This window comes from Plectropomus leopardus, chromosome 2 (genome assembly GCF_026936395.1).
Source record: "Plectropomus leopardus strain MGB_pleo_1.0 chromosome 2, ASM2693639v1, whole genome shotgun sequence".
Taxonomy (NCBI): Eukaryota; Metazoa; Chordata; class Actinopteri; order Perciformes; family Serranidae; genus Plectropomus; species Plectropomus leopardus.
In genome coordinates, this window is record NC_142177.1 from 6,496,170 (window position 1) to 6,524,127 (window position 27,958).

The 27,958-nt window shown below is 37.9% G+C and overlaps 1 protein-coding gene across 2 annotated transcripts in view; it reads right to left on the bottom strand.

Annotated features, from left to right (window-relative positions):
• Positions 1–4,972: 4,972 nt before the first annotated feature.
• Positions 4,973–27,958, bottom strand: part of prok2 (prokineticin 2) — a 39,179-nt gene continuing 16,193 nt past the window's right edge. For both annotated transcript variants that reach the window (XM_042494799.2, XM_088071651.1), the window contains 3 exons: positions 7,900–8,169; positions 5,547–5,672; positions 4,973–5,275 (listed from right to left, as the gene is read on the bottom strand). In XM_042494799.2, coding sequence (XP_042350733.2) covers positions 5,150–5,275; positions 5,547–5,672; positions 7,900–8,055 — 408 coding nt within the window. In that variant the 5' untranslated portion in view covers positions 8,056–8,169 and the 3' untranslated portion in view covers positions 4,973–5,149. The remainder of the gene's footprint in view (positions 5,276–5,546; positions 5,673–7,899; positions 8,170–27,958) is intronic.

Sequence of the window (27,958 nt, forward strand, 5' to 3'; positions counted from 1 at the left end):
ATTTCCCATAAAGCAACTGGGTAACATCTAAATTCCCACTGCTTTCAAACCCTACACCTTCAGTTGGGTAATGCTTTGTGTTCAACCCAATCGCCAGAAAAAAATGTTGGCATTTAACGTTTCTTCAAACCACAGATATGTGACATTTGTATTTTATTTTGTTGCTGATTTGTTGAAACTTTATGCTTATAACAATGTTGTTATTATCGTGTCACTTTATTTAAAAAACAAAAAAACCCCACTTCATTATGGTAAGAAAAAGATCATGTTTTTACTTAAAATACCAACATATGGGACACAAAAGCGGCTTTAAAAGTGGCAAGGAGGTGCTAAAAAAGAACACTAAGACACAAAAGACACTAGAAATGGGTTGCCAAAAAACACCTACATTCATCAGCGAAATAGCTGCTAGAAAAGCAGTGATGTGTGGGGGAAAAAAACAAAAAAACACTTATGTCCAATTGCACAAAAGCTACTGTTGCTTAAAAAAAAAACATGTTTGGCAGCACAAAAGCTGCCTGAAATGCAGTGATGAGTCATTAGAAAATCACCTATGTTTGGTGGCACAAGTGCTGCTAGAAAAGCGGTTACAAGGCACAAAAAACACCTACGCTTGACAGCACAAAAGCCTCTGGAAAAAAAACCCACATTCTGTGGAAACAAAACCTGCTGGAAAAGCAGTTATAAGAAACTAAAAAACACCTGCGTTCAAAAGGACAAGCCTCTGGTAAAGCAGTGACGGGTTGCTAACCCTAAATCCTAAATCTGGTGGCACAAAAGCCACTAAAAAAGGGGCTCAAAATGCTAAAAGTCATCTAGTGTTGGTCTCAAACAGTGGTTTGCAGTGGTTGTCTTGCTTAGGAGTCCGTACAGACACCATCTCCTCCGTCTCCTGATGACAAAGTCAGCTTATATACTATGCCAGTTTAAAGACACTGATATAACACTGATAGAAAATGTTAAAAAGGGATAGAGATTTGGGGTGCATTAAAGGGACTAATAATCACCTTAGTATATCTAAAATCCATGGCTACGGCCCTGCTATGATTCCTTGTATAAGTGTTTAATATCAGGTTAAAACAGGGATTTTAAAAGGACATTTTTGCTCTTTGATTCTGACACAAAACCTTAACCAGACATTTGCCACCATCGTTTACTACCACTGAAAAATCTTCTGCCTTCAAACTAACACTAGCTGGTGGAAATAAACAGTGTCGTGTGAAATTGTCAATGTGTGGCAAAAGCAAAACAACAAAATGTGAGCAGACATACAATGCAAACTGTTTGCAGATGCTTAGTTTAAAGTTAGAGGTTTGATTTGTCCTCCTTAACAAACCACCTATTAAACACTTAATTAAATTTGTTTTAATGGGCCGTCTGTGTGACACCTGCCTTTTAATCAAACTCCCTCAAATCCCGATCCCCTCCTGCCTCCTTAAGCCAATCGCACACTATTGATTTAGCTAATTGCGGTTGCATTCATTGACACTGACTTCGATTACACCAAACCGCAGCTCCAAAAGGCTGAGCACTTCTCTCATTACACACTTTAATCACTGTGATTTAGCGAGGTGTTTGTGATCCGCCGAACAGCGCCGAGCTCCTCAACACGCCGCCTGCCCTCAGTGCATCCATGACCATTAGCATCACAACATGCCTGGCTGTTCCTGACAGCTGGCTGCGCTCTGTTACCAGCGCGCTGAGGTCTGCAGTGTAATTGCTGTGGCTCCTCAGCTGCAGGAAGCCCCTCACCTGCACGTGCTCTCGTGTGATGCAAATGCAGGTCGGGGTATTTTTGGTACATCATGTTGTCTCCAGGGCAAGCAGGCTCCACTGTGATGCTTGGGAAATGTGACTATTTTTTGCTCAGCTCTCACTACTGCTGGCTCTTTTATTGACCTTTTCAGTCTTTCCAAACACTAAGCAACTACGCTGACCTCTGTCCTCCTCGCTGGGTTTTCCTAAAATACTATTTGGATAGTATTTCTTTTCTTTTTAGACAGTATCATCTGATGAGGTTAGGCTTTTCCCAATATCCAAAGCTATGAACTTAATTTCTGAGACAAAAGACAAGCACTCCCATCACTAAACATTGCACTCCAGGGATAAACACTGATGCAGCACAATCAAAGATATCATATATTTTGTCAAAATGTGGTGCCTACATTACCCACAATGCAACTCTAACTGCCAACAATTCGGTTGAAGATGTGGTTGTGTTATTTTTTTGGCAGCAAATGTAGCCTCGAGCAGAGCAGGTTACAGAGGTCTGGAACACTCACCTCTTTAAAATTTGACACGACCAGATTTACTTCATGTTCAAATTTGTAGTCTGACTCAAGTGACATCACTTGAGGCTATTTATCAGACTTCATACCGCTCCCTCTGGATACAACAGACGGGTTTCCATTGACCCTAAAATTGCGCAAATTGAGATTGCGATTACATATAATTTGCCTAATGGCAACATGTCAATACATAAAAAAACTAACTCTAATCACAAAAAAGTTTTTACACTGGCATGAGTTGGTATGTCAGGCGATTCGAAAAAGCCATATTTAGCAGAACTGCAATGAAACACTTTTTTTCTGTAGGTGTCCAGTTTACTATAACATACACATACACAAAGAAAAGAAGCAATGTCTCACATTTAAAAAGGCTGGAACTGGGTAATATTTGACATTCCTGCTGAAAAAAAAGATTGTCCATGATCAACATTGCCAAATACTTTGTTGTCAGTTAACTAATAGATAATTTGACTCATTTATCCAGCTCTTATTAGGTGATACACTCTCAGAATCTCAACTATTCCAAGGCCTTAGAGAGAGTTCATGGTTCATTTTAAGTCATGTCTCATATTTTGCTTATTGTTACACTGTCACAGTAAATTAAACAAATTGTGTCTTGAGATGTATATGCTCCTGGTGAAATATATTCCTTCATCTACTCTTATGTTCTTATTATGTGGGACACTGCCTGATCACACATCACTCCACTGAGGATTCTGTTTGAAAGCTCTCATGTCCAGAAACACACAAGACCAACATCCATTTCATATGTATGTATAAGACCGATGTGAGTCATCGCGTTACACATTGGACAAACCTAATAATAGCTCAAAGCCTCAAACAAACACAGTGAATCACAGGCTGACAGTGATTAATTCCATAGCTGTCTTACTGTTTCCTGCCGTTATAAAGACCTGCTGCCAAGGTGGATGTGAGAAAAAGCCCAACTGCCATCGTCCTTCAACCACAGTTGAAATGTTGTCACGCTTTTCGCACATTGTCGTTTGAAAACAATTAAAAAAACAGTGTCACGTGTGCATTTTGGCTTCGAGTGGATAATGAAACTGTAACCCAACCTGCACATCAGTCAGCACGCCATTTTATTAGCAGTGAAATAACATGTGCTTCTCTTCAGGTTTCCCTAGAGGGCAGCTGAAAGCTCACCGACAACTCAACTACTGCAGAATTACATGCTGTACTGTATCAACATTATCCAAGAAGGACTGCAGGTGTATTCCAAGTTTGACAATTTTATGACATGTGCTAAACTCATCTATCAATGCCGACATCATTAGGTGTAGACGTTGACAATTTATTGCCTTGGCTGATTATTTAGGCAACTATTTGGCATTTCGTCGATTATCTGTATCAGCGTTTTATTTTAATGATCGATGATAAAATGAATTAATTGAAAAGTGCAAAGAAAGTGTCAGCATGGGAGGAATTTTTATTCTGTTAAACCTCAGGCAGCTATTTTTATTCATTCATTTTTTTAATTTGAATTTTCACATGACTTTATAAAAAAAGATGCTGGGAACTTGCTGTATATGATGTTCATGTTGATTAAACATTTGCTAAAGACCTTTAAGTGTTTTGTTTTGGAGTTTGTTATATTCTAAATTCTCAATATTGACAAAGATTTTCATGTTTATTGTAAATGCATGTTGGTTTCAAATATTGATTACAGGTCTCAATAACTACTTACAATCGGTGTCAGTATCAGCCCTGAGAAAACAATATAAGTCAATCCCTAATTAGGTGCTCAGGGACCTCGTAGTCCCACTTAGAGTTTCAGGCTAGGTAACATGTGGAGCATCCAACAGGAACTTTAACACTTCCTTACATAAATCCTCATTTGGATAAACAGCTTTTTTCATTCCTTACTTGGTGGCTGGGATCATTTTAAGCTCTTACTAAGACAGTTTGGGCAGAAGATTAGTCATGCAGTCATGAATGAATCATTTGGTGCTTATTGTTTTATGGTGTTTTATTGTATCATAGTGTGTGACTTGTACTGTGCTGTACTGTGTCTTATCGAGTTACGAATTTTGTGTTATTAACCCCTTATGGCCCACTTTAATATTACACACACTCGTATTGCTCTGCACACAAAATGTGCTTTTCAAAATCAGGCTATTAGAAATATTATACATTAATGTTATTTTCTACTTTCATTGATTTTATTTTTTAACCAACATAAGTCCTAATCATAAATATCAAATAAACATTAATTTTCAGAATTTTAACCCTTTAAATGGCAGGCTTTAGTCATGACACCAAGTTTTTAGATGAAGAAAAAAGAAAATACAGAAAATGAAATATTTTCAATAAACTACACGCAAAGTTTTTTTTTTTTTTTTTTTTTGATGATCACAGCCTGGGATATGTCAGTGATTAGCAGCAACATTGATTGTGACAGTGCACCCAGTGGAAATAACATGAAATTTTTCCATATGCCAAATATGGTAAATATGACAATTGCATTTGCAATTTGAAAGGACTGCAATGGTGCATTTTTTGCATATATTTATATATATATATATATAAATGAAACATTACTGAATCAGTAATGTGGATATAATGACCAACTTAACATCCACTTTACTGTAATCAGTATTTACAACCTGGATAATAAAGACTTAGAATATTATGATATCCAACATTTAAGATGATATCTAGTTTCATATCAAGATAACAATATAATAGATATAAATTGCCCACCTTAGTTTAATTAAACCTGAAACAAAAGGATGAAGCATTATTAAATATATCTCTTTATTCAAAATAAATTTAAAAACAAACAAACAGGCTTTTAAAGGCAAAGAGTTAGAGTGCAGCTAGCAGGTAGTGTAACTTGGTCCTCAGAGGTAGTAATCTGGATACTTGTACGGTGAGAGACATTTGGATCTCCCCTCCTCTATAGTGATACACGACAGGTTGGGCAGGCAGGGACAAGTGTGGTGGAGTCTTTTCCCATTGAAAGGGACCTGGAGGCAGAGAGGGAGACACCTTTAGTGCAGGATTTATTTTCATCAGGAGTAACCGGTCAGCAGTGGAGGGAAGTGTGAATGTCAGACTTAGCCAGAGTACTTCTTATAAACCGCTTCCTAGACATTGTTTTTCTGACCTTGTGCGTGTGAAGGTCGAGGTGCTTTGAGGGTGATCACACAAAAGCACCGCTGTCATGACACCACTGCGTGCAGACAAATGAATGACGTGTGACACTTCATAGATGACATGGCGGTACATCTGTCTCACCTTGTGGCTCATAGGGTGACACTCGTCTCCTTCTTGTCCCATGGGTGTGCACATACGCAGACTGCGAATCCACAAACTCACCGCACAGCACATGCCTTTTCCGCACTGAGAGTCCCTCTCACAAGCCTGTGAACACGCACACACACGGTTAGGGAGAAGTACCTTTTAACCAACATTTAAATCTCTAACAATGTAATAAATTCTTGTAAAGTTACAGTAAACTACTGGCAGCTGTAGTTGCCAGCAACGTATTGTTATTTTACATTATCATTACCATAAATAACGTCAACAGTATATTAGTGTTAAATTCACTACAGAATTCTACAGGAGAATGTGAGGTTTACAGTGTAATATCAGCTCAAAAAAAACATACAGATTACAGTGTTTGCCTGCATTTTTTAAAAACTGACTAAGAATTTTGACACACAATAAATTTACAACACTTTGTTGCAGTGTTATTTACAGCCCTTAAGTAATAATATACACTAGTTAACATTACCATAATCATTGCACGCAGGGGCGTCGTAGTGAAGGGAAAAGTGGAACTGATTACCCAGAGTCCAAATGGGAGGGCGGGTTACTTGAATAGACTTTTGGTTTGGTTTAGTTTGCTACTTTTTTTTTTAAATGTCCAAATAATTAGTGCCATAATTTAATTAAAATTGGCCCACTAAATACCTGAAAAACTGAAAGTTCTACCAAAAAACCTAAAAATAAAAACAATGGACGCTCTCTGAAGCCCCTCTTAGACCTTGATGATGCAAAATGGTTTAGTCTGCTCCTGGTCTAAGATTCATCTCTGAACACAGTTAGAACAGAGTGACTGACTGCTTATTGTGCTAGAGCACCGACGTAGACTGGTGTTCCCTAAAAAAGGGAAATAGGGATTAAAAAAAAAGAGAGAATAAGAAACAAAGAAGAAGAAACAAAATGGAAAGAAAACAAAGAGGCTGTGTAAAATTTTAAAAAATTGAGAGACATTAATCAAGAGGGGAAGGGCAGGGGGCCCACAGAGACAGCTTATGCACAGGACCCAAAATTTGGTGCTAAGCCCCTGATTACATGTAATAACATTATGCCTATTACTATCTGTTAATATTAACTTTATATTATGAGACCTTTCTAGTTTTAGGTCTGAAATTGTTCTAAATTACAACGTGGTCTAACACTGAAAGAACAGCTGTCACTGGTTGTACTGGTGCTTTAACTAATCAAAGGAGAGCTGAAATTAACAATTATGTATACAATAATGATAATAATTTTAACAATAATGTATATGTAATGTTGTGTGGTGAAATTTAACACAATTGTATGCTATTTATTACACACAACACAAACAGTGTTATCATTACAGTATTTTATGCTAATGGAATAGTGTTATTACACCATTAGTTATATCATAGCTCAATAAAACAGCTCAGTATTGGCGGTGATTTATTGTTGCGAGTGTGGATGAGAGGCTGAGTGAGAGTTGTGGCTGTGGATGAGATGAAGGGAAACACAATGAGGAGGAACACAAGTGATTTCATGTGACAGACGTGGAGGAAAATCACTTTGTGTTTTACGGCTGCATGCTCCGCACTCAACTCACATCAGCAACCAGAGAGCGGGTCGCTGTGACAGGGACGGCTGTTTTATTAACAGGTTATAGCCATGATTTACGATGATGGAATTATGATTATGATTTGGAAAAGGGAAATCATTCACAGGTTGTAACTTCACCGCTGGGTTGTTATAAATTGATTCGTGGATAGATACACTGCATTTATCATCTTACTATCTGACAGCTATGTGTGCTTCTATAATACCAAAAATGCCTTTCAAAAATCTTTGTTATGCCTATTTCTTAATTATAAATGATACATTTTTAGTATGAGATTTTTCTTAAATTTCACATTTAAAGTTTCTGAATTTGAGCTAACCTTTAAAAGAAACATTCAAATACTTCAATAACTATTTCAAGGATAATTTGTCAATATTTTTATGAAAGGATGGTTGTTTAAATAAGAGTTTGGTCTAAGTATAAATAAGACAAATACAAACGAACATAATAATATTTTCTTAGTCCTGCAGTGTCACTCTATGTACCAATGTGATCTATTTATTACTTTTTTTTTTAAGTTTCCTTTATGTTACAGGGTTTGCTCTATGTGGAGTGTTAAGAAATGCCAGTACTCTTAAAGGTAATAAATGCTTTTAAAAAAAATTGTTTTTGCTTTTTTTTGCCATGCAGGGCAAAGAAAATATTAAAATAAAATATTTAAAAAGCAAAATTTGAAAGCTAAGTATTATTCCATCACATCAAGAGCTTCCCAAAGACTCATGAGGAATCTACCTGTTGTCTTCCACTTACCCCTGTGATGACTGCTGAGGATCCGTGGGACACCAACAACAGGGAGAAGAGCAGCAGGAAGAAGGACCTCATGATGAAGAGCTGTCTTTGCGTCGCGGTGCCCTCCAGGGTGAAAAGTAAGGGTGCTGAGGCTGTCGGACCTCGTTGCATGTGCATACGTGACAGAGCACGGAGACAAGTGGCCTTCAAAGTCCTGTGTTGAGGGCTGGAGGAGGTTTATAAACCCAGCCCGCCATTCAGACTCTCTGTGAGTCACTCGCACCAGCATCACTTTACAGGGGCCGCAAAAAAAAAGCAGAACAAAGACCAAGGTAAATTTTAACATGACAATGCCCATAGCCTTTCATTTTTCTGAAAATGCTCTCGTCCTTTTCGAAATCAAAAGTATATTTTTACACTCAGGTATGCTAAAGCTAAGATTAGTGGCGATATTTTCATTGTGGCATCCAGTTATACTTTCCAGCATACCCCCCCCCCCACACACACACACACACACACACACACACACACACACACACACACTCTTTCACCTTTTTAGATTTCAAGGCCACAGTTTTAAATTCATCCTTTCAAACCCACTCACAACAGCGTTGCTGACAATGAAAGCATTTCTAAGGCCACTGCATTCCTGCAAATAAAGATCCTCGAACGGTACAGGCCAAGTATTATAGCAAACTGTAATTTCCATTTTGAGGTACAACAATGGTCATTTAACAGATAAATGTGCTCTAACTATGCATAGAGAAGATGTATCAGTCTCATTAGCCCATTTACACTGCCTGTTCAAGGCCGCCTCATCTGTTCTTGATAAAATGTAAGCTACTATCATGCAATGGGGGGATACAGTTGCTTGCTTTTTAGCCGGCAGCGGAGGTAGTAACAGTGCCAAAACATCTGTGTAAAAGAGACAGATGGCAGGATGGGACCATGAGGATGGGTGTGAAGTTTTTTAGATGCAATATAACAGGATCGATGAATGATTGTTAATGCTGCATTATGCCATTGTTATTATTCACGGAGCACTGCTGATGGGTTTGTCACAGAGGCCGACGCTGTTGTGTTACACATCACTCCCATTATGCCTCTCTTTCATACCAGAAATTGATTTGCTTTTTCTTTTGAAAACATGAGGGAAAAAAAATTAATGAGCAATTTGAAAAGAAGTGTTCCTAAAATTGCAAGAAAATAGTAGATTTGGAAAAACAAATGTTTTAAAAACCAACCAAACAAAAGGAGGGAAAATGTACAAAATACCCCATACTTACAATTACCGTAATTATATATTTAAAATTATTTTACTGTTGTTGTTGCTGTTGTTGATTTCCTTGTTTGTTTGTTTTTTACCTATATTTGTTACTTTTTACAGGGTTTTTGTGCTATTCTTTTTTGGTCATTTTCTTTTAATTTTTTAAAAACTTTTTAATTATTTCCTCTTAAGTTGCTAACTGTGTTGCTCCCATGTTTTAGAAAGAAATCAAACCAATTTGCTGTTAACAGCCATCACATTTTTAAATTCACAGATTCGCAACTTTTCAAACGACATTTGTGTGTTTTTCTGAAAATATGACAAGTGGCAAAAGAAAAGTTTACAACTTGACATGGAGAAACGTTGCAAACAAATATAGATGACGATGATGATGAGTAACCTGTAAAGTGACCTCAGATTACTGTGGCGAAGGAACAAAGCAGTGCCATCGCCTGGAGTCGATGTGTTTCAGAGCAGTGGCTAACTGACACGGCCAATCAACACTTGTGAGTTAAATCTGTCTTCATCGCAGCTCGCAGAGTGACACTGACGAGTCACACAGAACGACATTTAGAAAGCTTCCAGCAGTGACCCTTAACTGGCCTCCATCTCAGCTATTATACTGAACAATGGAAATCATGCAGAGACAGGGAAGTTTAGTTTGTTTGTAGAGCACTGTTCAAACACAGGAAATTCCCAACGAAAAAGTGTTAGAATAAAATGAGAAAAATGAAATGAAATACAAAACGTAGCCAGCTTTGGATTGTTCAGTTCAGACTGACGTACGACTAGCTGACTGATTCTGGAAGATCCAAGGGACCAACAGAGAGTCAGTGTTCAGATTCAAGAACAGAAGTGTGTTCACTTCTCCTGGTTCTTGTTCTCGGGAGCACTGCTTTTAGGGAGCTCAAACAATGACAGAATTATGGCATTAGAAAAAAAATGCCATTGAAAATAAAATTTGAACTGAAAACATAAAACACATGCATAACAAATTATTTTATTGTTTATTGATTTAATTATTCATTCATGTATTTATTGCATTCTTTTTTCTTCATGTCACTTTTTTTTCCCAGTTTCAGTTTTTTTATGCAAACAGTATTTTTTAAATGACAAATGTTTTTTAGTTTCAACTGTCTGTCACCATTTTGGCACCAATGACTCTTCTCTCCATGCCAAAATAACAGAAAATAATTTTTAATGCCTGTGTCTTATTATTCAGCAGAACTTCAATCATTGTTTCAATGAAATGCATGTGTTTGGTGTTTGGTAAGAAGTGAGCACACGACTGGATAAATGAGACTTGGATTATACTGCAGAAGGTGTGTGAAAGTTTGTCAAAGGATGTCTTGATAAAGTTTTGCTGTTGTTAAGCACAGCCCCTGTTCATTTCATGGAGAATTTTGGCCTTTTTGGATTCTCTGCTCACCATGGAGGCATGCGAGAAAAACACACTTTTCTTAATGAATTCAAGGTAACACACGATGAGTGACTGATATACAGGTGGTCATGTTGCAGGTAAAGTTTTCCTTTTAAAACAGAGAGCCTGGATCCATCTGGTTTGACGTGAAGCTGCACATCAGTTAAATCAAATTTGGTTCATTGCCTCAAGTGATTGCTAGTATTAAACTTTATGGTAACAAAGAATATTCAGCTTTTTTTAAGTGTTGCCAGCAGACAGAACTAATCATAATTTGCTTTTGTGACCGTTGAATTAATTTTTTTGAAAATCTTTAGGTGCCTTTGTCTTATATGCTTTCCTAACAACCCCCAATATATTAAGAATATGACCTCTTTGGGGAGGCCTCTATGGTTCTTAACCATTCTAAGCTGTTCTAACCAAAAAGGAATAATATCTCCTAAATTAAAAAAGCCACATATTACAGGCACATTGAGACAAGGTACAAGATAGGCAGGTTCCTTTTGATAGTGTGACTTTGTATTTAGTATTGATGTGTTTTATTTGTTTTGTTATGTGTGTGTGTGTGTGTGTTCAGATTGATCTGTCCTTGTTTTCTCTTTATTTTTTGTCTGCTTTCATTGAGGTGTGTACGGTAAAAATTGAGGCAGAAACTAGAAATAATAATGTTTAAAAATTATTTTTTATATATAAAATTGGAAAAAAAAGGGGGTAGGATTTGTTGAGTATTCACACATACTCCTTTTCAGGTATGAAATACTTATGTTGTTGACTGAATGATACTGTCTGATCGGCATTCTGGTGTCGTTTATCTTCCTTACATCCCTTTTTACTGTCCCATTTTATTTGGCATGTTTGAAATAAAGATCTAAATCAAACCAGTTTAGTTTCACAATGAATCTTGATCAATCTTGAAAATGATGGTAGCTCTTCATTCATCCCTACACTGATAATGTCAAATTATATCTTAAATAAGAGACGGGGTGGACAACTCTTTGTGGCATTTTATTATCTTTAGGCGATGGCAAGCTGACAGGCAAGCTTGACATTCTCGGCTTTTTAGCATGTCAACAGAGATTTCTGGCTCCCAGGACTCCTTTTTCATTGTGTTTGTACACCAATGGTTAGGATCTAATGCAGGGAGGGAGGCATGACTGGTGCTTACCATGACCATTTTAGCGCAGGTGGATGAACCGTGTCGTTTACCAACAGAAATGCAAAAACATGTTGGATTTCATAGCAAGAGCTCATCCTCTGATTCCATCCTCCTCTACCATCTCAAATCTCATTTGCTGCGTTTCCATCAACATGTGAGGGGAACACATGCCACTAGATTATGGGGTTGTGCCAGAGCATGTCATCAGAGGATCAGCCCCTCGTATGACATAATGCTGCTGCTGCTGCCGCATCATGCCCCCAGCGGGCCTCTTCCCATATTTTGTGTCACACATCATGCCAGCATCCCTCGCTCACACATAATCTGCTGCTTTTTCTCTGTCTGTTACATGACCTGCTTGTACAAGGTTTAATGTTGGCTGACTGAGGGTAAAGCCGGGGCCCCCACCGGCTGGGAGAAAAGATCAGGGAGGAGTATGGATGAGCATGCATAAATAAAGCCTTACTGTATGGGAACATACATAAAGGAAATGCATAAAAGAAAGGGAAAAAAACACCCTAAGGACTTCGTGATGAAATATGAATTATAAATTGCTTTTCTTTCGGAAGTAGCATCGTCATGCCACTATCTTCAAATTAACATTCTCTCAAAGCAGCTCAGAGGCCGCCTTACCTCGCCTTGCTCCCCTCTTATTAGTCTTTCCTACAATACAATTCTGGCAGAGCAAGAATCTCGTCCTTGGCTGTCGAAATAGCAGCTGAGGACTGGATGTTCAAAAACCGAAGGACACAAGGACGCCTGAAGATTGTGTATGGGACAATTATTTTAGAAGCCCAGGTGATGAAGTGCAATGCTGACGACATTTTGCTCGATACTGTGGGATATTTGCTGAACAAAAATAGCATTTTGAAAAAAAAAAAAAAAAAAAATTTCTACTCATTGATCTCGAACCCTCTGTTATCATTTTAGTTGTTCACCATATGATAGACATGAGTTTCCTGTTAGATCTCACCACCTCTGATGATGATGTGAGCAGATGTATTCATGACATCCACAAAAACAGAATGCATTTTGCATAGAGAGCAACACCTGTCATTTCTTTCCATGAATTGAAAGGAAATTGAAAGAAAAAAAAAAATGTCACGGCTGTCTCCCGTCACCACACAAGGTCATAGCTAATCCATTCTCTGGGATGTCCTTGCTTTCGTGCCTTCCTTCCACAAAGGCTTCCTCTCACGGCCATCATCCATTCCCGCCTCACACCTACGTGACTGTCCAATGGTAATTTGAATTCTCTGTCAGAAAAGCACACACTTTTGCACTTTTCTGCAAAAAAAACACCTTGACATGAGCTTTGAGTACAGAGATTTCTTTGTTGGGCAAATGATGTACTAAACTAACCAGACGATTCTTTGTGAATCAAGGTTTGACTTTCTTTTATTTATCGATTAATACATAAGGAAATGTTTTTCAGAGGCAGTTTGAAATGGCGATATCCAATCAAGGTAACCCTGCTAACATTATTAAGTCACTTAGTCACTACAGTCACCACTAGGGTAACTTTGTATTATGAGGTTGTTATTTTTGTGAAATGTAATTTAAAGCCTGCCAAATTCAGTTTACATCATTATGAAACAGCATTTTATCAAGTGTTAAGTCAGATGTGAGGGCCTTATTTACTGGCAGCAACAATGTCATGACCACTGGTGTTTTCACCTCATGAGCTTGTCCCAATACTGGCGCTCCTATTGCTCAACTATGATGCAACTTAACATTCTGGTCAATGTATGGGAGATGGAAAAATATTGTCCCCTAATTATTTTGCATTATTTTCCACTTTTATGTTGCTGTTTAATAATGTGCATTTGTGTAGTATTTTATCACAAATATTATATTTTAGCTTCAACGTGATGATAATATATCTGCTGAATGATTCTAGTTCAAAGATCTCACATTCTTATCACCACTTCAGGTTGAAGCAGTCAGATTCATTACACAAACTTGATTGAGGATGGAAGAACATTTGCCTTTGACAAATAAAAATAGAAACAGCACAACGATAACAAGGCTCAGCGGTTAGCTGAGTCCCAGCAGTAAAACCAAGGTAGGGTGCTCTCTGTGTGGAATATGTATTGTTCATATCCTAGACTGAATTTTCTGTATGTTTTAATAATGTGACTGAATCATGGCTTGGTTGGTGGTGTCATGGATTCAATTCAAGTTTTCAGGACTCTGTGTGCTATGTTCTATATGAAGAAAAGTACAGAAATATGCAATACATTTCCTTCTTCATGCTAGTGTGACGTCACATTGTATATGATATACAGTGACTCATCCTGTGCAAACTTAAGTGCTGTGGCTGTGTAGTGCAAGCATACTCTGTGTTTATACTCTGCATATGGATAGGATTTAATACAGTGCAGTACATACAGAGTATAATATTTTAAAACTAAGAGTGACCATGCTTTCGCCATCAGGGCCCCTCGCCTTTGGAACAACCTGCCTGAGGAGATAAGGTTTGCATATTCTGTGACTTCTTTTAAATCACATCTTAAAACCCATTTTTATAACTTGCATTTATGTGACGTCGTCTATTCTATATATATACATACCTCAGTATTTTTATTTATTTATCTTTTATTTTCTTAATTCTATTTTATCGGATCTTAATTCTTTTTAAAATGATTTACTTATTTCTTCTATTAATATATTTTGTTTTATTTTATTTATTTATGTATGCATGTATATTTTATTTATTTATGTATTTATTTTTATAATTTAATTTATTTATTTTTATTCTGCCCCAGCAATGTTTTAAGTCTATTACAAGTACTATTAATTCTGTGTTTTACTGCAAATGCTCTTCAAACAGCATTTATTCATACTAGGCTGCATTGCTGTTGTTACTTCTGTTTTGTGATTGTCTCTCTCGTTTGTCTGGCTTTAGTTCAGTATTACTTTTTGGCTCTTTTTTGTCATGTTGCGTATGCATGAAACTCCTCTCACTACTGCTTTGCCTTGCTTGTCAAAGCACTTTGTAAACTCTGTTTTTAAAGGTGCTATATAAATAAAATAAAGTTATTATTTAGAGATATTGGGTAGCAACTATTTTCAGCACATGTGTGTTATAAGGACATCAATAAATAAACAAAAACTTGAGACAATACATTTTACCTGTCACCTATCTGCTCATTTTTGAATATTTACATATAAGAGAGGAGAGCTTCTTTTAAGCATGCAAAGGATTTGCAGCTATTCGGTGTGCATAACACATCTGTGCAAAAGGAGCTGCTATTCAAAATTCAATGGGAGTACGGTTTGCAATTATCTTCCTTGTTTGTCTGATTAATTTTTTTTTTTTTTTTTTTTGCAGAGGGAAAGTGGATTGAACAGTGCTTCCACGTTCCAGTGAGGTTTATAGCTGTCAGTTGATTTGTCTCTTCAGCAAAAGACAGAACATACCAAACAAACACACCTTTGTGCTAGTCTGATGTACAGGTGATATTTACCGTTACAGGGACAGTTCATCCCAAAATAAAAAATACACATTTTTCCTCTGACCTGTTATATTACTTATCAATTTAAATTGTTTTGGTTTGAGTTGCTGAGTGTTGGAGATGTTGGCCGAGGATATGTCTGCTTTCTCTCTAATAAAATGGAACTAGATGGCACTCAGCTTGTGGTGCACACAGTGCCAAAAATAAATAAATACAAAATAAAAACAATTTGAAAATACATTCTCATCTAAACTCATTAAATATCGCTGCCAGGTTGTTGGCAATTGACATATGATGCCCTAGGTATGCTCCTAAATCTGTTGTCCATGTTACAAGACAGCATGTCAATTTTTGTCTGTTAAATGCATTGTGTTTTCACAGGAAATAAACAGTATCTACTGGTTACATGCATACAGTTTTGTTTTTGTTTTTTTTGGTTTTTTTAAATAAACTCACAACATTAATAAATATCGTATTTGCCTTTATTTCCTTGTGCGAAAAAACCACATAGCTATGTTTAGAGAAAAACATTGTGGTTTGGCTCAACACTGACAGGAAGTGAACTGTGAACAGCGGGCCCCCAGGTGAAAGTCCTGAGTTTTTTTGTACCTGCCCAGCTCCTGTTATGTGGTTACTGGTGGCGTTGCTGCCTGGCAGCATATTATACCATCCTCAAAGTTGCCTTGATGCCAAAATCACTGACCAAGTGGCGGTATTGAAAATTTCGTAATGAGAACGGGCTGAACAGCAATGTCTCTTTTCAGAAACTATGACCAAGATAATCCACAGACCTTGTTTTGAGCAGTTTCATGTATGAGCTATTTTCTTTCTACCAAACTGCACCTGCCAACCGCATCACTGCGCAGAAGAAGAGTGCACAAGCCTGTTGTCCATGTGTAGATGAACACTTTTTTTTCGCATTTTTTTGTCGCGTGTGTGCATGCATGCATGTATTTATGGCGGTGGGGGGCTTTGAGCACCGAGTGCCATCTAGTTCCATTATATTGGTAAGAAGATAAACATCTCTATGGTCAATATCTCCACTACTCGCCAATCAAAACTATCTATATTGACAAATAGCACTATAGGTAAGAGGAAATGAATGTATATTTGATTTTGGGGTGAACTGTCCCTTTAAAGAACTCTGATGAAGTTCAGGGAGTTTGTTCACCTAACATAACATACGTGACAAATCTGTTTATGTTTGTGTTGGATTTATTCTATAGCCTGAAAACAAAACCTTCATAATGGAGCTCACTAATGATGTCGTTAACGAAGTTGTCGCGTAAACAAGCCTGGCAGCTTTAGATGTCTCATTAAGTTAAAGAAGACAGCCACTTAAAGATACAGATATAAGCTACACATGCTCATTATCTCACAACAGCTACTTGACATGCTGTAGTTTAAAGTCTGTTGAGCCGCTGGAGACACAGAGGTGATTCTGGTGTCAATCCTCTGATCATGTGTTGTGCAAGGGGACCAACGGGCTGAGCTCTCAAAAAGCTGAGGTAGTTTTTAACAGACTTCAGAAAGGCAGCAGAAATGCATGAGTCTATTCGGACTTTGACATTCTTGTTTTTATCTCAACTTCACCTTAACATCAATCTCCGACAGTTTTTTTCTTATTTCCTCAATAAAAGAGTGCATTGATATCTGTAATAGTTCAGCCTGTAGACAAGTACCATAAAACTTCAAATAAAAGCCTAGTCCCAATTAAACGGCCAGTCTCTTTTACTAACCCGGTGTGGTGACACATTTTGACAAATACAGGCTTGTATCAATATAGGCATGCTACATGCGGTTCTTTTTTATAGAAGTTCTTTAGATGTAAAAAGCCGGGTTGTTGGCTTCCTGCTGGAGCTAACGTGAGTGAGCTGCTTAAATCGTGCATACAATATATATATATGTTTAAACTTTTGTCAATATGGACATACACACAAAATGTTAGCTTTGTATGATTCTCCACAATTCAATCATTCAGGTAATTTTTACTTAAACTGTGAGCACCATCACATACTGGCATAGTAAACGAGACACAAAAAAAGAGATTAGTAGATGTAGAAGACTTTTTTTTTTTAAAGCCAGGGGAAAAAATGTCAGGTGAACTTTATTCATATATATATATATATATATATTTAAAATCATTTAACAGAATTATTTATTTTCAGGTCGATTTATTCTTTGTATTTTTTTTGTTTTCATTTTTTTGTTTGTTTTGTTTAAGTTTCTTGGTAAATTCTGGGTCATTTCTTCTTTTGCTTGTCATTACTGTCTTCCAATGTTTTTGAAAAAAAAGCCAATTTGCCTGGATTTCTTTGGGTCAAATAAATAATTTTTTGTTTTCCCATCTTTACTGAGCAACAGTTTTGTGTAAAAGAAAACTTAAAAGCCTGTCCCATATAGAGGCCTGTCTCAAATATACGGCTGTTGAGTTTAATGGTTTAAGTAAATAATGGCCTGGGCTTTTAAGTGAAGTTTTTACAGTATATGAGCTGATCTGTGCAAATTTCAACCATGACTTTGGTGTGGTGAATACATGTTGTGTTTCTGATGCTTACACACAGTGACTCAGGAAGCTCCGAAAACTTCTGGGTGTGACACTTAAGCACATGGGTTAGGTCATTTGAGTGCATTTGAATAAGTGGACTCCCACAGCAGCTCCATCCTGACCACATTCCAGGAGTCATTCAATCATTCATATTCACACTGTCAATATCACAGATCCATGCTCCCATTTGATTGACAAAGAGCTAGTCTTTTAAGGTGATGATTATGAAAGCTGCACATTTTTATGTGGGCTCTGTTTTTGTAATGTGCAGGTTTAGTATAGGCGCGCCACACAAGCAGAAAATAATAATATGAAGATGCAAATCACTTCAAAAGTAATAAAAGTTGGCACGCCATCAGAGCACTCAAAGCCTGCAGAGCTTTATACTCCATTAAAATATCATTGCTGACTCATTCCTCAGAGCAGAAGGAAGGCCAGTTAATAAAACCATCTCACAACAAGGTGAGAGGAGTTCTGCAGCTTTCAATCATATCACATGATCTTCATCAACTGAGTTTTCCCAGTTCAAGACTGCACCCTTTGAACCTCAGCTTTAAAGCCTTAGGCAAGTGATTAAAGCTGTAGAAAGCTAAAGTAACATGCCGTATTCTGAAACGGTACTCAAAATCTAAAATAATATCAAAATCAAAATTTACTGTTTGAATGAATATTAATAATGGAAATGACTGGACAGTAGTCAGCTTCTGTGAGGGACTGACTGGCAGGCATGAGGTGCCACCGGTTGGTTTTATAGGGTTTTATTGTACCAAAACTGTAACATTAGCAGCCATCACATTTTGCAACCTCTTTAGTTTATTTCTCTCATAATAATAGTTCTACATTTTAAATGTAATGCAGTTTTGTCGTCTTTCTTCACTTAAACTGTCTTCAGATAAGTAAAAACCAAGACAACTGTCTACATTGAACTGCAAGAACAATAGAAAATATTTAAATCTTTATTTTGCTTAATCCCAGTGTTATAGTCAACGCTTAAGAACAAAAACAGCCCTACGCCCTTACTAAAGTCTTTACAAAAATATTTACTTAAGCTGAGCACACAGGCATATAAAAATTATATGGCTCATCCACAGAAAAAAAAACTAATCCTACCAGAAAACTTCAGAGGCTAAAGAGATACACTTAGCAGATGCCAAATAGGCTTATTAGTCATTTGCTTTGACATAACCACAGCATTTATAAAGTAGAGCAAGGCCTTACAAGCTGAGGTATTTTTCCAGTGGTAACATCATTAGTGTTTTAAGTTATAAACCCAAACGGCGGTCTAAGTACATTTGCAACAGAGAAAGTGGAGAAGAGTTCGGTTGTAATGGGTTAGGCAAGCATCTGCACTGTAGTCAATGAGCTGCGGACAACATGCTCAGACTCAGAGCCCTAAAGCCAACACTGCACATCCATAGTGTGTTATCCACTTATTTATTTACAGTTTGTTACCCCTTAGGGAATGTTTGGCGCAGTTTACGTACTTTTCATTCTTCATTTTTTGCTAATTTTGGCTGTGTTCATGCATACAGCATACATTTTGGCAAGATTGTGTATTTTTGTTTAATCTTGGAATTTCCAGCTCAGCTTTTACAATAAGTCTAAAATACACTGTGCAAACAAAATTGTTACATTCAAACAGTTAAGTGCAAAACGTGCCATTGAAACTCATTCAAACTGCAATTTTGAATCCCACAGTTATCAAAGCATAAAAACATACACTGTATTATTACTGGGTGTTGTTCTCGGCTTTTGCCTTGGAATTTTATAATTTCACTATCTCCCAATGATGTCTTCGTCACCATATTTGGCATATGGAGAAAATACATACTTTTTCCACTAGGTGTCACAATCAATGTTGCTGACATATTCCACGCTTTTACAATCAAAAATTAAAAAATCATGACAAAAACTTGGCATTTAAAGGGTTGAATTTCTGAAAATTAATGAATATTTTATATTTATGATTAGGACTGATGTTGGTCAAAAAATTAACTCACTGAAAGTAGAAAATAATATTAATGTATAACATTTTTTAAAGCTTGATTTTGAAATGCACATTACGTGCACAGAGCGATACAAGTGTGTTTAATTCTAAATGGGGCCCTGAGGATGATATTGTGAACATGTTTGTTCAAACTGCACCATCTTTGATACTGCTCGTCCTTGGGACCCCATACATCCACCAAATGTGCAGGAAATCAGATGAATAGTGCTCGAGATATGCAAAGAACAAACACACACATACATAGAGACTGACAGAGATTCCTTGCTTTATAGTAAGATTACATTTTTTGTTGGTTAGAGATCTCCTTTTCGTGCATTATTAATTAGCTATCATTATGCAGATGCAGGAATTTCATTCTAGTTGGCACACACCGGTGGCTGAGCTCTACATGCAAGAAGATCTGAACTATGTCACAGCTGACCTGTGCATCACTAATGAAGACTAATTGTGCCCAGGGGTTTCATGATCTTATTCAGTAACTACCGAGCATATAGATTCTCTGTAGTATGATTTATTTCCACATGCTGCAACTCAGCCTTTGACCACTGCAACCCTGAACATCCGGACATGTTTTTCTTTATTATTTAAGCCACAAAGATATGACTGTGTTGTGCTCTGCCTCTTTTCCCAAGATGTTTCAAAGCTTTTCTCCATTTGGAGAAAAAATAGCTCCAATAAAGACCCAAGTTTTAAAGCAACTGAACCTGTGTACTCTCTGAGGCACAAACTAATACAAAAGCATATTGTGTGTCAACTAAATCACGAGAATAAATGTTGGCATTGTACGTTTCTGCAAACTAAGGATATAGAACATTTCAGGGTTTTCCTGCCACAATTATAAGATCTGCTACCACTAATACATTCTGTACTTTTAGAGCTGGCCGTTCATTAGGAGCCATGTTGAAAAATCATTCAGTTATTTATTGCACTACAATCTCAGAGTGCAGAGTGTACTTTGGGCACAGATGGAGCAGTAGAATGTCAAACACACTGAAAGTGAAACTTTGTCTGCTAGGTCTAAAAGTTTGCACTCAATCGCAGCTGCTGCTCCTCTCATCCATCAATCTGATGTGATCAGATCAGATCAGCGCTGAACAGCTCTACAGATCAATAATCCATCCAGCAAGTCACAAACTGCCACTGAGGAAAAAAAGACTGAATGAAGAACTGCTGCCCTTGCTGCATTCACAGTCCCACATTAACCTTACAACACAGCATGACACAAAGGGACACGCAGGTATTTGAGAGGTCACACCCATGTTTGGTGTCTAAAAAGCAGCTGGGAATATAACAGCAATTCTTTATAAAACATCTGTTGTCTTGTTTGTTGGTCTTGAGCAGCGATCTAAGCTTGGCAGGAGTCTTGGCTAAGTGACATACTATCCACCATCCCCTCCACCTCCAGATGACAAACATTAAGCCACCCAAGTCCAAGTACACATGCAGCCTTGACCCTTTTTTCCACCTCCCCTCTTCATCCTGCTTACCAAGACCACTGCTGCAGGGTAAGGGCTGAACAGCAGGAGTCCTGGATAACAAGGTGCTCCCCTCATTAAAGACAAGACCTGGAAAACCCCTCCCCTCCTCCTCTTCTGCCCTCCAGAGGGTCAGAGTCCATGATGGAGAGCATGGAAGCGGTGACTGGGCTATATCTCACTGACTGTGTTTTCTTCATCTGTATCTGGGTAAAGCCTGGGAGCCTTGATCTTTTTTTATCTTGCTGTCACATCTTGTGGATCAGATCCCCACTACAAAATGTTTTTATCCCTCCTCAAACACATTTGTTTGAGGAGGGATAAAAACATGATGCACGGCTATATCCTGAGAGGTTATGCGGCGTGTCAAACAACCTCAATGAGTAAACACACGGCGTCCGTGGGGAGAAGTGGAGCAGCAGTTACTGTGCATAAATATGCAGACTGGTCCATAGATAGCTTCACTGGGTGTTAATGAGCACCGAAATTCATGTCGAGAATTACAGCAGCTAGGTCTGGCTCCTTAATTACAAAAGAAACACCACACTTGACTGCAGTCGTTTGTGATGGGAACAAAACAACAGCGCAGCATGAAGGAAAGCTGCCTGTTGTTGTGGTGTGACGAGTTATGTTTCACAAGAAGGAACTCTTCTGAGAACAGCTGCCACTCAAAATGCAATTTGGAATTCATCAATGGATTTATTTTCTTGTTTCTCCTCTCAATTTTAACACTTTCCTGGACACATCAGGAGAGCTGATCATGGATCCAAATCTTGAATTATGGGGCTTAGTAGTCTGGTTGAGGAAACTGGGAAAAAAAAAACTGTGTACAAATAAATGTCAACCTGTGACATGAAAAAAAAAGATTTTTTGAAAACAGAAATTCTGACTACATGTAATATGGACAGCGCTGTGTCGAATAAAAAAAAAAGATTAACGCTGCACTTCTGTGGCACTTTTAAGACTTTTTGGCACTATGAGACTTGTCAGAAGAAGGAAATTGAGGAGATGAAATTAGGGACTGTCTTAAAAGTGCATGCTAATGAGCTTGGGGAATTTCAAATTGTCAACAACTTCCTTTTTCTTTCTTTAATAGACATTTCATTTTTTAATCTATCCTGAACCTCCTCCCAAAGCAACAAATAATCTCTTCTCTAAAAACTATGCAACAGGGCCCTGTGAGCCATTATGTCATTAGCTTTCTTGTGCTTTATGTCATTTTGTTGGCAGTTAATTGTATACATATATAGGAAGAGTATAAAAGGCAGTAAAAAATAATAAAATACAGAAAATAAAGCAGATTAGACTATTTTTGACCACTTCTGTATGAATCACACCAACTTCCGCTATAATCTGAATATAAATATGATTGCAGATATTTTCGGTTACATAAACAGATACAACTACAGACCCATATGACAGCGCTACATAATATCAACAGTTTATCTGTGAAATAATTTACTCAGTTTTTTGTGTCTCTGTGAATGAAGCGCACAGTAAATGAGTGTGAATTCACAGTGAGAGGTGTGAGTGTGATGGCTCTGTTTCAGACACAGTGTGACTTCTGCAGCCCAGCATGACACCCTAATGTTGCTATCACTTGTCTGAACTCGTAAAATGCTCAAAAATGCATTCTTAATCCTGGAAAGAAAATATGAGCTATTATTACATTGAAAAATCATTTTTTAATTTGTTATCACTGTCTGGATTTCTGTATTACATCATGTTATTGTATGGGCCTACAGAAATTATAGAACTATCTTCAAATCTATCATAACATGTCGAAGAAAAACTGGTTATATGGTGGTTATCTGGGGCATGCAATTATTTCCAGCTTCACATTCAAACACATTTACCTTTATTCTCTTAACATTTTTAGAAAGACAATTTCCGCCCTGTACAAGAGCATCACATATATTATGCAAGATGCAGAGGAATAGTACGTTGCTTTTCACCTTTTATCTTCGCAGCCAATTTGATTATCTTTTCATTTTATTTTATTTCCAGGAAATCAGTTTCTTATGTAAAAATGGGAAATGGTTTTCACAAGGAGAAAATTTTCATCAATAGGCGTGTATTGTTGGCTCTGCCTGGGTCTACCAACAGGGTGTCCTGTGGGCCACTTAGGTCTTGGTCACACTGCCAGTTCAAGTTTGTTTATTGGCATATCCAGATTGTATTCAGATTGATTTCAGAAAGTCTAGACAGCAGAAAAAACAAAACGAAATTTGCCTTTTGCTTATCAGATCCACACAACAGATTTGGCGGTGATTTGAAATGCGATTCCAATTGGATTTCTGCAGATGTGCCTCAATCTGGATGCTCAATTTGGATTGCAACTGTCTTTTGCGTCACTCACAATGCAACACACGAGGACAATGTCAAATCCAGAATTACCAAAATGCATGGCAGAATCCATGCTGATTACAGTAACGCACTATGGAGGAGTTTGTCTTGTGAAACATCTTGGGATGTTTGTGCATCACCAGCATAGCTACAGACTAACTGATACCTACATCATGCTACAGCAGCCCATGAAGATAGGCTGGTGATGTCTGGACACACAACTCTGATCTGATCACTTACAAATAACAGTACAGACAGTCTGATTTGAGAAACAGATCTGATTTTCCTGCAGTCTGAACAAAGCCTTACACATGCAAGGTCAACTGTGGACTAGTCACTCATTATTGCCCAAGATGGTTTCGTTTGGTGAAACACTGACGACTTCTATTCAACATGACGACACACTATTCACTTGTACCGCAAGGTCAATATGTGAATATGTAAATCTGTTCCTTGTTTTCAGTGTGTCACATTCAACAAACATCCATACATAAATTGTCTGTAGCCACTTCTCCCTGACTGAGTGCACCATGGACAAAAGACAACCATTCACACTCACATTCACTCCAACAGGTAGTTTATAGAGCAGGCATGTCAAACCGGTCCACAGGGGGGCCGGTGTGGCTGCAGGTTTTGTTTCCAACCAAGTAGCAGCACACCAGACTTGACTCATTTAATCAACTGATCTCCATCTTCAGACAGTTGATTGGTCAAACTGTGTGCTCTTGGTTGGTTGGCACAAAAACCTGCAGCCACACCGGCCCCCCTGTGGACCAGTTTGACATGCCTGTTATAGAGTCTCCAATCAGCCTGATCAACCTAATCTGCATGTCTTTAAAGAGTGGGAGTGGGGTGTAGAGCCCAAAGAAAAACTGCACTAAAACATTGCCAATGGGTTCAAACCCATTGGCAATGTATTAACTAACTTCTTTACACTTGTCCGTGCATCAATCATATTATTGCAGCCTTTCTGATAATGTGGATTATACAGACTATAAAGTACTGGCTCATACATGTACATGGCTCAACATGTATATATACAAATTTTGGTGCATTACTTTTCGTGGGTATACATACTGACAGTGCATGAAAAATGCAACAAACATGACTGGAAATGTCCTGACGTAAAAATACCAGCTTTTGCAGTTTTTTGGTCTTGAACAAGCCGCTGCTGTCTGCTAATGACAGCCATCTCGCCACATGTCATCCCCCTATCCACCATCCCCAACTCCTCCTGATTAGAAACTCAGCTCATACACATGTAACCTTAACAAAGTCACTTATGACACTTTGATATGATTCGTGTGAAAGGTAAAAATGCAACATATCCTTGGTTTGGAGTAACATGCAATGTCAACATTTTACTCTGGTGACTAGGCTGTAAAATGAGACATTAGCCAGCGAGAGAGGCACCTACAAGCACCCGCTTTCAAACTCCTTCGCCCCAGAGCACTGATGATTGAGGTTGTGCCAAAATTCCTGCAGGGCTTCTAATATTGGCTCTGGAATACAAAGTCATTTTACACATTTATTCCCACTTTCTTCATCCCTTAAATGACCATAAGCTTTTTAAATTGAAATGTCCAGTATTCACTCACTCGACGGACTGTGACAGCAGCACAAGGGGGCTCAAAGACGCTCTGAGGGCAAACACTGATTCTCACACTCACAATGACACGTACAGCTTTGTGCATGACGCTGTTATAAAAACTCAAAGATAGCTAAGCGTGTATATGCCTACAGGGTGAACAGCTGACTGTTTTGTCCTGATTCTCTGACAGAAGCTGCAGTGTGCATGGCAGATGTGCCAGTCTGACAGAAAGGAATATGAATGCAGACAGAAGAAGTTTCACGAAAGGGAAGTTGTGACAGTTATTTATATTTTTGTGTCTATGCTCAGAGGTTGAATTACATTTCATGCTTTTGGGCTTAAACTGGGATGAATCAGAATAGCACTATATCTTTTCTGACAGACGTGCCTGATCTGACGTGGCAGGACATCTCTCTCTCTCTCTCTCTCTCTCTCACTCTCACTCACATACACACACACACTCCTCTCTGCTGCTAAGGTGATGTGACACATGGAAACTTTTCAAACCAAAGCCTTCACCCTGTCACTCTGCTTAATACATTAAAAAAGTGTTTAAGCTTTTTTTTTTTGCAATGCTAAATATAAACAGATGTGCATGTCATTTCGAAACCATCCACCTTGGTGTCATTTATTAAAAGCAGTCATAAATTAATAGACCTTTTTATTGCTACTCTGTTGCTAGGGCAAAAGTTTTAGTCCCTTGTCACTTCCTGTCAGCTACCAAGGAAACTAAAGAAGAAGGAATGGTTATAACGTTACATGAAGCGCATGAACACACTTTGGTGCCAATCTCCATTTCTCCCAACAGCAGGTATATGATTATTAATAATTACACAACCTTTAAAGTGTAAATTATATTTATTTATATTCAGAGGGCTAATGTTAGCCAGCTCTCTCCATAATGTTTTCAATTAATAACAGCAGTTGACGCTAACCAATCTGGACATTTATCACTTACTGATACTGAGATTTTCCTTGGAAGGCTTCCGGCACAGGACTTTCCCTCAGGAGACAGCGTCTGTGTCCCATGTGGAACCACATGAACTTTGAGCTTTTTTAAGGTAAGTTGTCATCATGTTTCTTTTCCTAAACCTAGGCTAACCTTCATAAATTAACTTACCTAAACTCTAACCTACATAACTTTAAGTGCTTAACAAGTATGTCACATGATGACACCCCACCATGTTTCTTTTCCTAAACCTAACCGATGTAACTTAACTGTCTGAACCTTACCTTCATAACTTTACTTTCCTAAACCTAACCAACATAATCTTCTTGCCAGAACTTAACCTACATAACTTTACATCAGGTATATAACTTTAGGTGATGCATGTTACATGACAACACCCGTCATGGGATGCTTATTTGTTGGATTTCATACAAATTGTTGAATGGATTTTTGTAACATATCACTCTAACTGCTGTATGAGCATATGTTTTATTAAAAGCCTGATGGGGCATGACAAAGTGTTATTTGAAGATACGGGGAATACTGATTAATGGGAATGTGACGTACTGTGTTTAACATTTAAACTTTGCCACACAGACAATAGAAATCAGATGCAAAAGGGCAAACTGCACTGGACTGCAATAGCTCATGGGCACGTTTGTGCTGTAATACTGTAACCACATTATCTTCTGTGGATTTTACACTGATACAAATCAGACAGTGGCTGTGAGTGATGCACAATTATCAGAGTCTGCAATCCATCTATCATTGTTTGTTTTGCACCATTCATTGTCTGAAAGAAACAGCATGTGCATGTATGTGTGTTTGCGCAAATACTGATGTAATTCATACACTACATGCATTTATGTAAAAGCGGAAAGTGTAGGCAAGAATATAGGATGTTCCATTGGCTCTGAACTTCATGCTCACACTAAGGCAGTTCAATAATGAAAGACCCAGCCTGCAGTAACCTCCTACTAGCTCTCTTCATTTTACCTACAGCAGGCCAAGGCAATCACCTCTAATAGGCTTCCTCTTCTCCAGATGATAATCTCACTTCCTGCCTTTTTATCAATGTCACTTTAATGGCTCTTGTCCTATTCATCAGACTGTCTTCCTCCCACATGGGACTCCTTTGAGTATAGTGTCCAACAACAGCCTTTGCTCAGGTCGTCTCCTGAAAGTGACTCTGTTGTGTATATTCATTTAAGTATTCTTTACATTCGTCTAAGAGCTGCACCCAACGCAAGATGTCAAAGCAAACTGATCAGACTGACTTAAAGATAGTGGGTCTCAACTAAAGTCCATGCAGAAAACAAAAACAGAGCCAATAAAGATAAGTTATAACATTATCTGTTAATCATATTCTGATTAATGCATATCCTTTTCTTTGTGTCTCCCATTGCATTGTGTGTGACTCTTAATTCTATTATATGGCATCAATCAATAAATTGAATTAGACACAAGGGGAATTCACATGTTTCATGCAAGCTCTACTTCTAATTAGGTAGTTAATTGAGCTTGCTTTCAGTGAATTATAGGACACGACAGGGCTTCCATTTAATTAACCCAGCCTGGCTGCTAATGTAGTAATGCAGTTCAATAATGATGAACCATAGACGGGACACAAGGGGATCTGCTTATGCTCCTACTTGAGGCTTACTTAGTCTCAAATAGAAAGTAGTGTGGGGAAAAACATTGCTTTTTTTTTTTACACAGTAAATCCTAACCTTAACTGTTTTTCATCCAGTTATCTCATGTTGCAGTCACATGTTTTTCTATGTGGCTTTTCAGAATTATGTTAAAAATCACGGCTTTCTCTATATGTTACTGCATGAATCAATACCTAAGAGATGTCCGAA